This window comes from Phaenicophaeus curvirostris, chromosome 2 (assembly GCF_032191515.1).
Source record: "Phaenicophaeus curvirostris isolate KB17595 chromosome 2, BPBGC_Pcur_1.0, whole genome shotgun sequence".
NCBI lineage: Eukaryota > Metazoa > Chordata > Aves > Cuculiformes > Cuculidae > Phaenicophaeus > Phaenicophaeus curvirostris.
Genome location: NC_091393.1, coordinates 108,941,211 through 108,954,587, shown reverse-complemented (window position 1 = coordinate 108,954,587; position 13,377 = coordinate 108,941,211). Strand labels below are relative to the sequence as shown.

At 39.6% G+C, this 13,377-nt stretch overlaps 1 protein-coding gene across 29 annotated transcripts in view; it reads right to left on the bottom strand.

Moving 5' to 3' along the window:
• The window catches only part of NRXN1 (neurexin 1), a 790,728-nt gene that overhangs the window by 460,556 nt on the left and 316,795 nt on the right, over positions 1-13,377 (bottom strand). For 21 of the 29 annotated variants that reach the window (XM_069850390.1, XM_069850392.1, XM_069850405.1 and 18 more), the window contains 3 exons: positions 12,862-13,245; positions 3,340-3,543; positions 1,107-1,133 (listed from right to left, as the gene is read on the bottom strand). In XM_069850390.1, the coding sequence (XP_069706491.1) occupies positions 1,107-1,133; positions 3,340-3,543; positions 12,862-13,245 (615 nt within the window). The remainder of the gene's footprint in view (positions 1-1,106; positions 1,134-3,339; positions 3,544-12,861; positions 13,246-13,377) is intronic. The other 8 variants (XM_069850396.1, XM_069850402.1, XM_069850412.1 and 5 more) reach the window with 1 other exon arrangement.

Below are 13,377 nucleotides of genomic sequence, written 5' to 3'. Positions count from 1 at the left end.
ACTCGCTTTTTTGATATAAAGCTGCATTTTTATCTTGCGAAGTCTTTCAGTGCAAAATCTGTTAGTGATGACACATTAGAAATAACTGCAGTTCCCTATTTTCCTTTTTGGACTATGAAAAAGTTCCCCGTTTTTCTTTGTGAACTGTAATACTACTATGGGATGTTACTTTAATGCCTTTTGTGAAACTGTTAACAGCTCCAAGTTCTACCCACACAGCCTGTTGTTTAGCTTTGTCTCTGCATAAAGCCAGTCCTCTGGCCCACGAAACCTGTTATGAAGGGAAAGAAAAACCAACCCAAAACTCAAATCTACCATACTTACTATCAATAATTTTGGTGACACCATTCAGGATATCCATAGACTCAAAATAAAATCACAGTCCTTTTTCTCCTTTCTGAATATAGCCTCTTAATCCAAATAATATCAGAGAAGTTAAAATTTAGTCCATTCATCTGGCAACTGTTTTTCCCTCTGTTTCATAAACATGCACATCACAGAGAAAAATTTTTCAATTTAATGTTTCTTACGTGATTAGAGTGTAAAAAATCATCATAAATATATTATTATTCTCAAACTTAATAACATCCTTATCGTAATGTATGTTATTTTCCAAAAAATAGAGATTTAGCAAAACCAGTTGTGTTATAAGCAGCCAGTTAAAACAGTTAATTGTCTAGAATTAGCAAATAAAAATTTGTGTACTACCGACAATTATGTTCCAATGGTCTCACCACAAGTTTAAGGTCAAATATCAATAAAATAAGAAGGAAGATGCAAAAGAAAATATGTAACAGCTTATCAGAAATGTCAGTTCAAAAATATTGTATCTACTGTCATATAAAATAGCTTATCTAGAATAACACATACTACAGGTACCACGTCCTCTATGTATCTTTACAACCTGTAGAATATTCTAGTTAAAAGTTATATCCTATGAGAAAGAAAAAAAATTACACACTGGAGTATATGATGACTTTTTACACAATCGTAATTAATCATCACATGTCATTAATAAATGATCAAGTGCTTGCAAGCTGTCCACAGTCTTTTGCATATTTCATAATGGTGGAATAACATTTTAAAAAGTTTGAATAGGCACTTACTGGAATTACAGTTAATCCTGATACAGTCTAGATGGGGAAGAATAGATGAAAAATGAAAATTTATCCTTCAAGGTAATAGCTGCAGACATCCAATAAAATCACAGCCCACCCTTCCGGGGACAGACACATGCAAATATGGCCACTCCAGATCAGGTTTGCATACTGTTATAACCCAGATATACTGCGATAGATCTTTAGAAATAGAAACGACAAATAGGGTAAAAATGGCCAATTTCAAACAAAGCTACATGGTGACAAATCTAAGTGCAAAAATCACGATTCAGTGTCAAAGATGCTTCACTGTGGCAGGCTGCAGCTTCCTCCCCATCTGTGAAAGAACAGGTAATTTGACTCAATGCAATTATAAATTGCTCCGTCACAATGGGGCGCAGAGCAAGCCCAGCCACAACCAGACATCTTGGACAACGTGTGTATAGTATACCTCAAAGGCAGAGCTTCCAAACTAGGGTGGGAAATACAAAGGTCATTTCCCAGGTCTACAAATAGGGGTTTACCTTTTCTTTATGTATAGAGTTAGGAAAGGAACAGTGAGTAGATTTCAAGCTACATTAGTATGTAGAAAACAAGTACATATTAATTAACACCGGGAATTAGCACATACTGTGTATTTTCAGATTATTTCCTTATCTGACTCGGGAAAGGAAAGGGAAGGGAAAGGAGAAAACGAAAAGAAAAGAAACAAATACAAAGACAAAAGGGAAAAAGAGGAAAGGGAAAAAAAAAGAAGGGGGGTTGGGGAGTTAAAAATATTCCTAAGGCCTGGATTTATTGACTTTCTTGAAATATAGAAGTAATAAAAATGGACAGAGGGTGGTGTTTTCTATAGAAAGAGAAGGACCTGATTTGTAGCAGGATCCTATGCTGGGCTATCCAAATTTCTTACTGTAAAAAAACCTGACACCCTGCACCAAGCTACTCTGTTTATATGGCTGCTCCTGGTTTGTACCTTTGAGGAACATGTATACTATCAAACCTAGATTTTGTTTCCATATAGCTGAGTTTGCCATGTGTCGTCAACCGCATCAGAAAAGTGGTTGCAAACAGCCGGGGAGCAGCACCACACAGCCCTTACAGAACATACTGTGGGCACCTGACCCGCTGCGAGACCAGGATCAAGAGAGCAGCTCTGGCTCCAGAGGGAATTGCAGCCCCGGGGCGGCATTCCATCCAGCAGCACCCTAATCAAGGGAAGGGGAATAGGTTCTTGTCTAGTTTCTCCCCCTCCATGCTTTCTGGAAATCATTTTATGTGCAATTATAACAATAAAATACTTGATTGCCTTTAAAAATACTAATTCCTTTTAAAAACAGTAATTCCCTTTAAAAATTGCCATTCCACTGAATAGGAATGACTACACTGAACATGCGTTTTCCTGACTGTACTTCAGTCCTCTTTCAAGTCTTGGATTTATTCATAAGGATGACAGAAGTGCTGTAATTTATTTCTTTTTTTAACTGGAGAAAACCATACCCTAACATTTTGTCCATCATTTTGCAAAGCAGGAAAAAACAATTTTTGTGGGTATTTCTGTAAAAGGGCTTGTGCCTCCAGTGTTCACACGGCTGTTTGCTGAGGGCCGCAGTCTTTGGGCATTGAAGGGTTGTGTTTATCGTTCGATACTACAAAAACACCACTACAGAACTGTTTAAAAAAGAGGAGATGGATTTACTATAGGTTTGACACCTAAAAAAAGGAGACCGAGAAATCCATCAGTGGGAATACAAAATTGCAACATTTTCATTGCTAGAACTAAAAATTCTTGGATATATTTCCATGTTGTACATTAATTGGTGGAGGTAAGAATGAACTGACCTACATATGCATTGTTTCTGCTTACATATTTAAATTGTGGAAGTGCTGCTGTGTAGAAATTTTGGAGGGAGACTAATCTTCCAAAATGAAGAAAAATAATTTAGACCAAAAATGCCACTGATGAAGCAGTCTTCTCTTTTTAGAACATACAATAGTACAAAAATATTGTGATGGATTATGTTAAGACTATAAAAGATGCAAAATGCAGAAGAAAAAAAATGAAGTGTAATAATGGCCATGTATTGGTGTGTGTACATACATACGCAAACGTTGCATTGACATGTGTTTATATATCATTTTGATTTACTTTTAATGTTAAAACAGGCTGTTTCATAAATGTTTGCAAGCAAAAAGAAAAATGTAAATAAAATGTTAATTTCTTGGAGGAAGAGTTTGTTACCTAGGTTGACCGTTAATTTCACCCGTCCTGCATCCAACTCTAAACGAAGTGTGTCTGCAGATTCCCTAGAAGTCGTTGCCATTAAAATGCCATAAGCTCGCTGAGACCGGAACCGCAATGAAACATCTTCAGCCTCTGTATGCATCACGACAGGGAGTTGTATTTTCATAAACATACTTCCATCATAGCTTAAAATTGTTGCTTCTGAAAACATAAAGGAGAAAAATCAGTTATTAAAGAATTATATTGTAATGTCTGAAACTGCTTCAAGAGAAGATGGTAAATGTAGGACAGAAAAAATTAAACATCACAATTGTTACTGGGTAACACAAGCAAGTTTGAGTCTGAGGTTTTGATTTGTGTGTTTTTTGGTTTTTTATCCTAAGTGGTATATTTTGGTGCTTTTTAAAGAAACTAAATTGTTCCTTTAATGAATCAGCCATTCACTTATGCATCTTCAAGCAGATAGGCAAAATAACATGTGAAAAAAACACTTGCAAGTCCTGGTGTGTACTACTCAAAATAGGTCAAAGCCAGTAAAAGCTACCAGGTAAACCTTACAGCTTATTAAAAGGTCATGTCTGACTATCATTTCCTTAGATAATTGCCTTAGGATACTTTATCTACTACCACAGTTATAATTATCATCAAGTTAGCAAAAAGCTGCCTGAAAGGGGTAAATATCCCCAGCATGGTTTGGACAGAGCAGATTGCTTCATGATCACAATGACTGTGATACAGTAGAATTAAAAAACCTACATACAAGCATTATGACAACCTCAACAAGAGGATTGAGACTGGACTTGGCATATTGAGGGTAAAATAATAAACCCCTCAAGATAAGCAAATAACTGTCACTTTCAGAGATGACAGGAAATCCCTCCTGGTGAGCAGCTCTGGCTCACAGTGGTCATAGCCTGTTAGAACCCAGAGCAATCAGTCACAAGTTGCCTTTTCCTAATCTCCAGGCTGGTAACAAGAAAAGAAGGAGAAAGACTGCATTTCTGCTCACAGAGAGACACAGTAGTTCTTAGAAAGCAAAGAACACATCTTTGAACAACCTGATCCAGCGGAAGGTGCCTCTTCTCACTCCAGGAGGATGATAACTGGATAATCTTTAAGGTTCCTCTCAACCCAAACCATTCTACAATTCTGTGATTGGTTTCTGAGATGTATTAGGAAGTTCTTTATTTGCAGGGGAATCAAGCATTGTGGCCAGTTGACCAACACAGGCTTTGGAAATGGCTCATAGGCCTGTGGACAGGGGCACATCGTGGTGGAAGACATGCTGAATGAGTAACATCTTTTACCCCAAGCCAACAGTGAGCAGGCAGACCATCAGGAAACTCAGAAGGCTATGCAGTAACATGCATAACTAACCATGCTACATAACTAAAACCACTATATGAATGGCAAAATAAACTATCTGATTGTGGCCCAATTTAAGCACATGTGATTGCCTACCACTAATTCACTAGAGACCACCTCACTTCTTCCATGTTTCCTACATTCCTAACCCACCAAAAACACCTAAGTATTGCAAATTGCTGAAGTGTTAGATGATGAGGTCTAAACAGGTTGCTACGAACCTTTCTTAGAAAAGATGTAATCCTGAGGGCACCTCAACACACTGAAAAAACCTCAGCTACTTGCCCAATAACAGGTCAAATGAGCAATGAGCAGAAAAAGAAGACAGCAGGGAACAGCTGAGGGAAGCTTTTCTATGCTTCAATTTGCTACAGAAGAATGGAGACTCTTACCTGCTACAACAAAGGTATATTGTACAATAATATTTTCAAGGACTGATCCTACTGATATTATATTTAATCAGCATTGTAACTAAAAGAGTATAAGAAATTTTTTAAACATCAATACACATGATAGTTTGTAAAGACCATTTCTATTGCATATCTTGGGTACTGTTAAAGACAGATAAGTTCTTCAAGACTTCCAGCCTACACAGTCCATGGAAGGACATGATTTTCCACTGTAACTCTATGAGCATACTGGAGACAAAATTGATGGATGGTATATTCATTTTTTTCATACTTCCCCAATGCAAATTTGAATAAAAGAGCTTGATGCTGGAAAAAAAAAAAAAATTACTAATACAGGTGTGACAGTCATTAGATATAAAAGGTTAGAAGAATGCATTTCCAGGTGTGACGGTTTCTAAACATGCAGGTAATAATGTTTTTTGCATATTCTAAACTTATTTTTGTTCTATGAAGGAGACCGAATAATTAACTCTCACCAGCCTGATAAGAGATCTCAAGTCAAAGAGTTTTCAGTGGGATATTATTTGGTTTTTTGATGTGTGGAGTTAGGGGAGGGGCAGGGGCTTGCAATTCACAGAATCACAGAATAATCAGGTTGGAAGAGACCCACCGGATCATCGAGTCCAACCGTTCCCATCAAACACAAAACCATATCCCTCAGCACCTCATCCACCCATGCCTTTCAGGTAGTTGTAGAGAGCAATGAGGTCACCCCTCAGCCTCCTCTTCTCCAGGCTAAACAACCCCAGCTCTCTCAGCCGCTCCTCATAAGGCCTGTTCTCCAGCCCCTTCACCAGCTTTGTTGCTCTTCTCTGGACTCGCTCCAGAGCCTCAACATCCTTCTTATGGTGAGGGGCCCAGAACTGAACACAGCATTCGAGGAGCGGTCTCACCAGTGCCGAGTACAGAGGGAGGATAACCTCCCTGGACCTGCTGGTCACACCGTTTCTGATACAAGCCAAGATGCCATTGGCCTTCTTGGCCACCTGGGCACACTGCTGGCTCATATTCAGTCAGCTGTCAACCAACACCCCCAGGTCCCTCTCCTCCAGGCAGCTTTCTAGACAGACTTCTCCTAGTCTGTAGCACTGCATAGGGTTATTGTGCCCCAAGTGCAGGACCCGGCATTTGGCCTTGTTAAACCTCATGCCATTGGACTCTGCCCAGCGGTCCAGCCTGTTCAGATCCCTTTGCAGAGCCTCCCGACCCTCCAGCAGATCCACACTTCCACCCAGCTTAGTGTCATCCGCAAACTTGCTCAGGGTGCACTCGATGCCTTCATCGAGATCATTGATGAAGACATTGAACAGGGCTGGACCCAGCACTGAGCCCTGGGGAACCCCACTTGTCACTGGCCTCCAGCTGGATTTCACACCATTTACCACCACTCTCTGGGCCCGGCCATCTAACCAGTTTTCCACCCAGGAGAGTGTGCGCCTGTCCAGGCCAGAGGCTGACAGTTTCTCAAACAGAATGCTGGCGAAAGCTGGAGAGGGACTATTCATAAAGGCTTGTGGTGATTGGATGAAAGGGAACAGATATAAACTGGAGAGAGGCAGATTTAGGCTTGATATAAGGAAGAATTTCTTCACCATGAGAGTGGTGAGACACTGGAACAGGTTGCCCAGGGAAGTTGTGACTGCCCCATCCCTGGAGGTGTTCAAAGGCCAGGTTGGATGGGGCCTTGGGCAGCCTGGTCTGGTAGGATGTTTTGCGGTTTGTTTCTGTGACACCTTAGTATTTAGGAAGCCTGTGACTTGGAGCTCCTCATGCTGAGAGGAGCTCACTTTTAGATGAGAGGTTTTTTTTCATTGCCTCAAAGCTTTTAAGGCACTTGATCTTCAGTTCAGTCTCCTTGGTCTGTTCTTGGAACATCTGTTTCCAACATAACTGGCACAGCATGGTTTAGGAGGATTGAGTATCTAATCACATCAGGTCTGTTCACCATGATGTTGAATACTCACAGGTCATCACTGATTAAATTAAGACAGTTCTTTCTCTCTTTTTTTCTGAAATTTTCTAAAAGACTGAATAATTATAGGAAAACAAGCAAACAGTACCAGTGCTGACAACTTTATTTTACGTTACCATAAGATAATTTATTAGCAACAGAATTCTAGTGGTGTTGAATACTATTCATCCTATAACATCTGATTTTGTTCAGTTTATAAAAACCCTGAATACTCTTAATGTGTCTTTTTTTTATAGGCAGTATAAAATATCCCTTTTGTTTTCTTTTACATTAAAATGTAACTTAAACTGTTTTGCTGCACTTCTTAAAGTACTAAATCATTTTTACCTTGGGAGCTTTTAATGCACAGATTAGACAGCTTCATAGGAATGAATGCGAGTCCAGAGAAGAGCAACAAAGCTGGTGAAGGGGCTGGAGAACAGGCCTTATGAGGAACGGCTGAGAGAGCTGGGGTTGTTTAGCCTGGAGAAGAGGAGGCTGAGGGGTGACCTCATTGCTCTCTACAACTACCTGAAAGGACGTTGTAGAGAGGAGGGTGCTGGCCTCTTCTCCCAAGTGACAGGGGACAGGATGAGAGGGAATGGCCTCAAGCTCTGCCAGGGGAGGTTTAGGCTAGACGTTAGGAAAGAATTCTTTACAGAAAGGGTCATTGGGCACTGGAACAGGCTGCCCAGGGAGGTGGTTGAGTCACCTTCCTTGGAGGTGTTTAAGGCACGGGTGGATGAGGTGCTGAGGGATATGGTTTAGTGTTTGATGGGAACGGTTGGACTCGATGATCCGGTGGGTCTCTTCCAACCTGGTTATTCTGTGATTCTGTGATTCTTGTAGGCCCCTTTCAGGTACTGAAAGGTCACGACAAGATCTCCTTGGACCCTTCTCTTCTCCAGGCTGAACAACCCCAACTCGCTCAGCCTGTCATCATATGGAAGGTGCTCCAGCCCTCCGATCATCTTTGTAGCCCTCCTCTGGACCCGTTCAAACAGTGGCATATCCTTCCTATGTTGAGGATTCCAGAACTGGACACAATACTCCAGATGAGGTCTCACAAAAGAGGAATAGACGGGCAGAATCACTTCCCTTGATCTGTTGGTCACACTTCTTTTGATGCAGCCCAGGACATGTTTGGCCTTCTGGGCTGCGAGCACACATTGCCAGCTCATGTCAAGCTTCTCATCAACCAGCATCCCCAAGTCATTCTCTGTAGGGCAGCTCTCAATCATGTCATCCCCATTGTGTACTGAAAATGGGGATTGCCCCAACCCAGGTGTAGGACCTTGCATTTGGCCTTGTAGAACCTCATGAGGTTCTCACAGGCCCACTTCTCCAGCCTGTCCACGTCCCTCTGGATGATATCTCATTCTTCTGGTGTGGCAACTACACCACGCAGCTTGATGTCATCTGCAAACTCACTGAGGGTACTCTCAAACTTGCTGTGAATATCATTGATGAAGATATTAAACAGCACCAGTCCCAATACGGACCCTTGAGGGACACCACTTGTCACGGATTGGACTAGATGACCTGCAAAAGTCCCTTTCAACACAAAGCATTTTATGATTCTATGAAGTTTCCACATTCTGTTGGTCTTGGCTGGACAGAAGTCTCTAGCGGTATATGTATGAGACCTTTGACAGCACAAGTTCTTTTTTCCCTTCCTTGTGTCTGTCTCGAAATTCTTTTCAGCAATGCCATAGTACCCTTTCATTACACTTTGTGGCATGCATTAATGTAGGACAATCCAGAGAATGTTATTTTTCAGACAGTAGGAAAAAAACAGTTTCCAAGATTAAATAAGAAGGATTTGTTTTGACTTTTCTAGAACTGGATATTCTTTCATTGTTTAATGGAATTGTTTCCACCCTGCAGTCACCTCAGTTGTCCAGAACAGATTAATTTGCAAGACCTGGTCAGTAAGATGGTGATATGAATAAGGAGAGGCAGTGGGGGTTACAAAAGTTACACAAACCTCAAATAAACATTTTGGCTGAAAGTATTTATTAATTTTTGCCCCAACTTTTATTTTTTTTTGCTTTGGACCAAGGAATTCCAAAGGGGTTTGTGTCTCATCTTTTTCTGAGATCTATACTGCTAACTGTTCTCATGTAAGTGTTAGCAGAAACTCTTTTTTCTCTTGTTCAGCTTCCTCTAATTATTAGATTAAATGCTAATAGACTGTAAGTTTAGCTCAGAACGTGCTATTCATTAAAAGAATCAGAGTCTCCATGGCAGGGAATAATAATCTTACTATGACTTCAGTGCTGGAAGCACAGCGTTCAAAAGAAAAATAGCAGAAAAAACTTATGAGACATCACTGACAATTTTTTATGGCAGCACATAAGTGCATGCAGTAGTTATTAACAAGAAGGAAACAGTAAGACATAATTCAGAGACTGATAAAAATATTTTATACGTGCTTTCTCTGATATTTTTATAAACCTGACAAAAACTCTTGCTGCTTCTATGCCAAACAACAATGAACCAGTGAAAACCAAAAATCAATACTGAAGGGTTCAGTTTCCCCCTCAATTTTTTTCTTAATTTCATAGAATTAGAGAATAGTTTGGGTTGGAAGGGACCTTAAAGCCCATCCAGTTCCAACCTCCCTGCCATGGGCAGGCACACGTCCCACTAGACCAGCCTCCAGGATTTCTTCCTGATGTCTAATCTAAATTTTCCCCCTTTCCAATTTAAAGTCATTCCCCCTCATCCTGCCACTACATGCCCTTATAAAAAGTCCCTCTTCAGCTTTTTTGTAGCGCCCTTCAGGTACTGGAAGGTCACTAGACGGTCTCCCCAGAGCCTTCTGTTCTCCAGGCTGAACAACCGCAATTCTCTCAGCCTGTCTTCACAGCAGAGGTGTTCCAGCTTTCAGATCATTTTAGTAATTTGTTTCCGATTAAAATCTCCAGAGCTGGGTACTCTTCCTTCCTCTATAGATACGCTACCTCAGTCAGCTCTGTGCTTCTCACTAATGATGCACAGACTAGTGCTGATGTCAGAGGACATTCAGAAACTTAATTTTCACTTGGGATGCGATTACCTGAATTGCTGAAAACATTGAGGCACATAGTCTTAAGGAAAATTCCCCACTCCTGTTTCTACTTCAGAAACACTCAGCCAGATATTTATGGATAGAAACAGAGTTTTCTGAATAGATGCTCTTCTTCAATTCATGGAATCACAGAATGGTGTGAGTTGGAAGGGACCTTAAATATCCAGTTCCAACACCCCTACTATGGGCAGGGACATCTTCCACTGGATCAGATTGCTCAAAGTCCCATTCAAACTGGCTTTGAACGTGCCTCCTCAGAAATGTCCCTGTGATAAAGCTTTCTTTACAGGCCTACTTTTTCTTATCACTGATGGATGAATTAATTCATATGCAACTGTTCCTAGCCATCCAGTCAAAAGTATACACCTTCAAAAGGCTTTGTGAAGAGTCAGTCACATATTTTGATCTGCAATCAAAGATAGGAAGCCAAATTATATTGCTGTGACATCTGTCCATCCATCTGCTGTAGTTTCCATAATCTACTAAAGCCAATCTACAGATTGTACTGATGTTTAACCTTACTGAAAATCAAGAATAAAAATCAAGAATAACTTGCAACAGGAGAAAAAACACATGGATATACAAAAATATGGATGTATGATGAAACTAAAGGAGAAATTAATTGTATTCCATGGTTTTTGTGTACTAAGTTGACCAAATTTATTTCAGATACTGCAGTGTACACAATACATCCACAATGGATGTTAGTATTCCTAGTCTAGGGAAAACAGCATGCAAAATGAATGATGGCAGTGAAAGTAACAATATGATTTTGTTTACTGAAGATAGCTTAATCACTTACCATTAAGTTAAATATTGCAGTTGCTTAACCTCCAATATTATATTCTAATTCTTCCTTTTCTTTGTGAAACTCTATTGTTTGTTGAAATGAACATGTTCCTGTTTCATTTAAATTAGTTTGAACAATTGCAATTGTGCTGCTTGTATCACAAAATACACAAGTTTATCATTTACTGCACATGGGTCGTAGCTGTAAGAACTTTGTGTGGCAGGATGCAAAAACGTGGCTTTCAGAATCCCAAAAGCTATAATCTCATTAATGCACGGCCATTTGGGATATGAGTATTAATGGAGGATATATCCTTTCAGTGGAGTTTCCTCTGGAGAGGGAAAACCAAGAGCAGGAAATGATCCCATACTGTTTGACCTGCCATGTGTATTTCTGTTGGACAAGAACCAAATGCAGTTGTAAAAAAGCCAACACCATCATCACCCCTACCAGGTGAATGCACTGGGAAATAAAACTCTGTTGAAAGAAGATGATGTTTGAAAATAAAGTATAGGAAATAAAGAAGACAAATTTTCTACGTAAAAGATTAGCACATGCCAAATATATTTATGATGAAGTGCTATAATAAAGCCTGCTTTTAAGTTCTTCTCAGATCTGCATGTATTTCTGTCTCTAACCCACATGTTTTCTAGCTTTCAAGCTGAAAAAATGCAAATCCTATTTTTACTACTGCCATATGTAATAGCAGAATTTTGCCACAGGGTGGTACACCAGACATGTTTAACTGAAGGCTTTCCTAATGCATCAGACAGCTCGGTTATGCCCTCTGCCAGCTTCACTACACCAGCAACAGAACAATCTGGAGATCTCTGAATAACTGGCCATGAGCCAAAGGCAGATCTACTCAAGCTATGACAGAAAAACACAGATGAAACTGAGAATCCACTTGCAAATGCAAATAGAATTGTGGGATTAATTCTATGTGCATGAAAACAGACATGTATTTAACTTAAATGTTCACTCAGGTTTAATTTTTAAAGAATACAGTTTTGTTTCATCCTGCTAACTAGAAAAATGAATTGAACTAGATGGCAAGAACTTACATTCCTAGTCAACAAACTTTACATTTAGAATTTAGCTTACTCTCAATTGTGAGATGAAAAAACACAGCTTCTGGCATTGAAACATTTCCTTTCCCAAAGAGAATAAAAAATAATACCTAAAATGTTAACTGTTTTCCTACTTATATTAAAATTTTTTATTAGTAAAATTTATTTAAAATTAGAAAGCTCTCTTCCCCTAAATTAACCTCAAAACCTGTTTTGCTTGTCACTATCCACCATTTCAACTAAATAAATGGTCTTTATCACCTTTACACTTACCTTTTCCAGGCTAGAGGGATACTCAGGGAAACAAGATAAGCAGAAACTGTTTCCTGGGGTACTATGATCATTAAAATAAGCTATATAAGGATTACAGATTCCTATACTGACTCTTTTTCTTTGACTCATGGCTGAAACTTATGTAATAGCCATTGATTTAAGTGATAGTGTGTAATTAAAAAATAAATTCAATTGCACAGCAATATTGATATAAACAGGCAGAGAACAAGACTTCAGCTTGGAATTGGAATGTGACCATGTAGTAATGCAGTACCAACTGGAATTTCACAAAGCTTTTCAGAACTCAGCAATGTATGATGAGTAACACAAGGAGACATTTTCTCAGAGACGTTTAACAGTTCTGACTCTCTGTCACAGTTACCTAATACTTCTTTATTGCATCTTAGAAAATCTCCCAAGATTTCTCCTACAGAGTCACTCCTTTCAGTCTAGAGTAGGGTTCTATATCATATCAAGTGAAATCAAAGATGATTTTCCTGGCTCAGAAGAGTCAATAATATTTTACCATTTTTAACCATTGTACAGGATTTAATAAAGTAGAATTGCAGCTGTCTCGTGGAACTTACCTCTTTCACATGACCTGCCAAGGTACCCTGTACCAGAGCAATCACAAACATATCTGTTCCACCCATCCCTGCATACACCGTTGTTTTTACAGGGGTTGCTAAGGCAAGGTTTTGCAGTTTCTCTCGAGCAGGAGGGCTTTACTCCAGCTGTACTTTGAATTTCAGCCATCTGTCGAATATCTTTGCTTTGGCCATCAATAAATAAATCTCTAATGCAGCCGACATATCCGTAATTGAGGAGCGCTGTCCACACCTCAGTTGGGAAGACAAGGCCTGCTTTATTTTCTGGTAAGCCTCCAAGATATAGGTCATCATCCAAGTCAAGGATTTCACTTTCCCCTGGTGCAGTATATGGTGTACGCAATGTGTTCACAGATATGGTGCCTGAGAAGAAAAGACAACAAAATGTATGATTTTCAAGACATTTGGATTTTTTACTGCTTGTTTACTCATTAATCTACGTGCCATGTTAGCTCCTGGCAAACAAAACATAGGTATTCTACTTGCACAGCTACG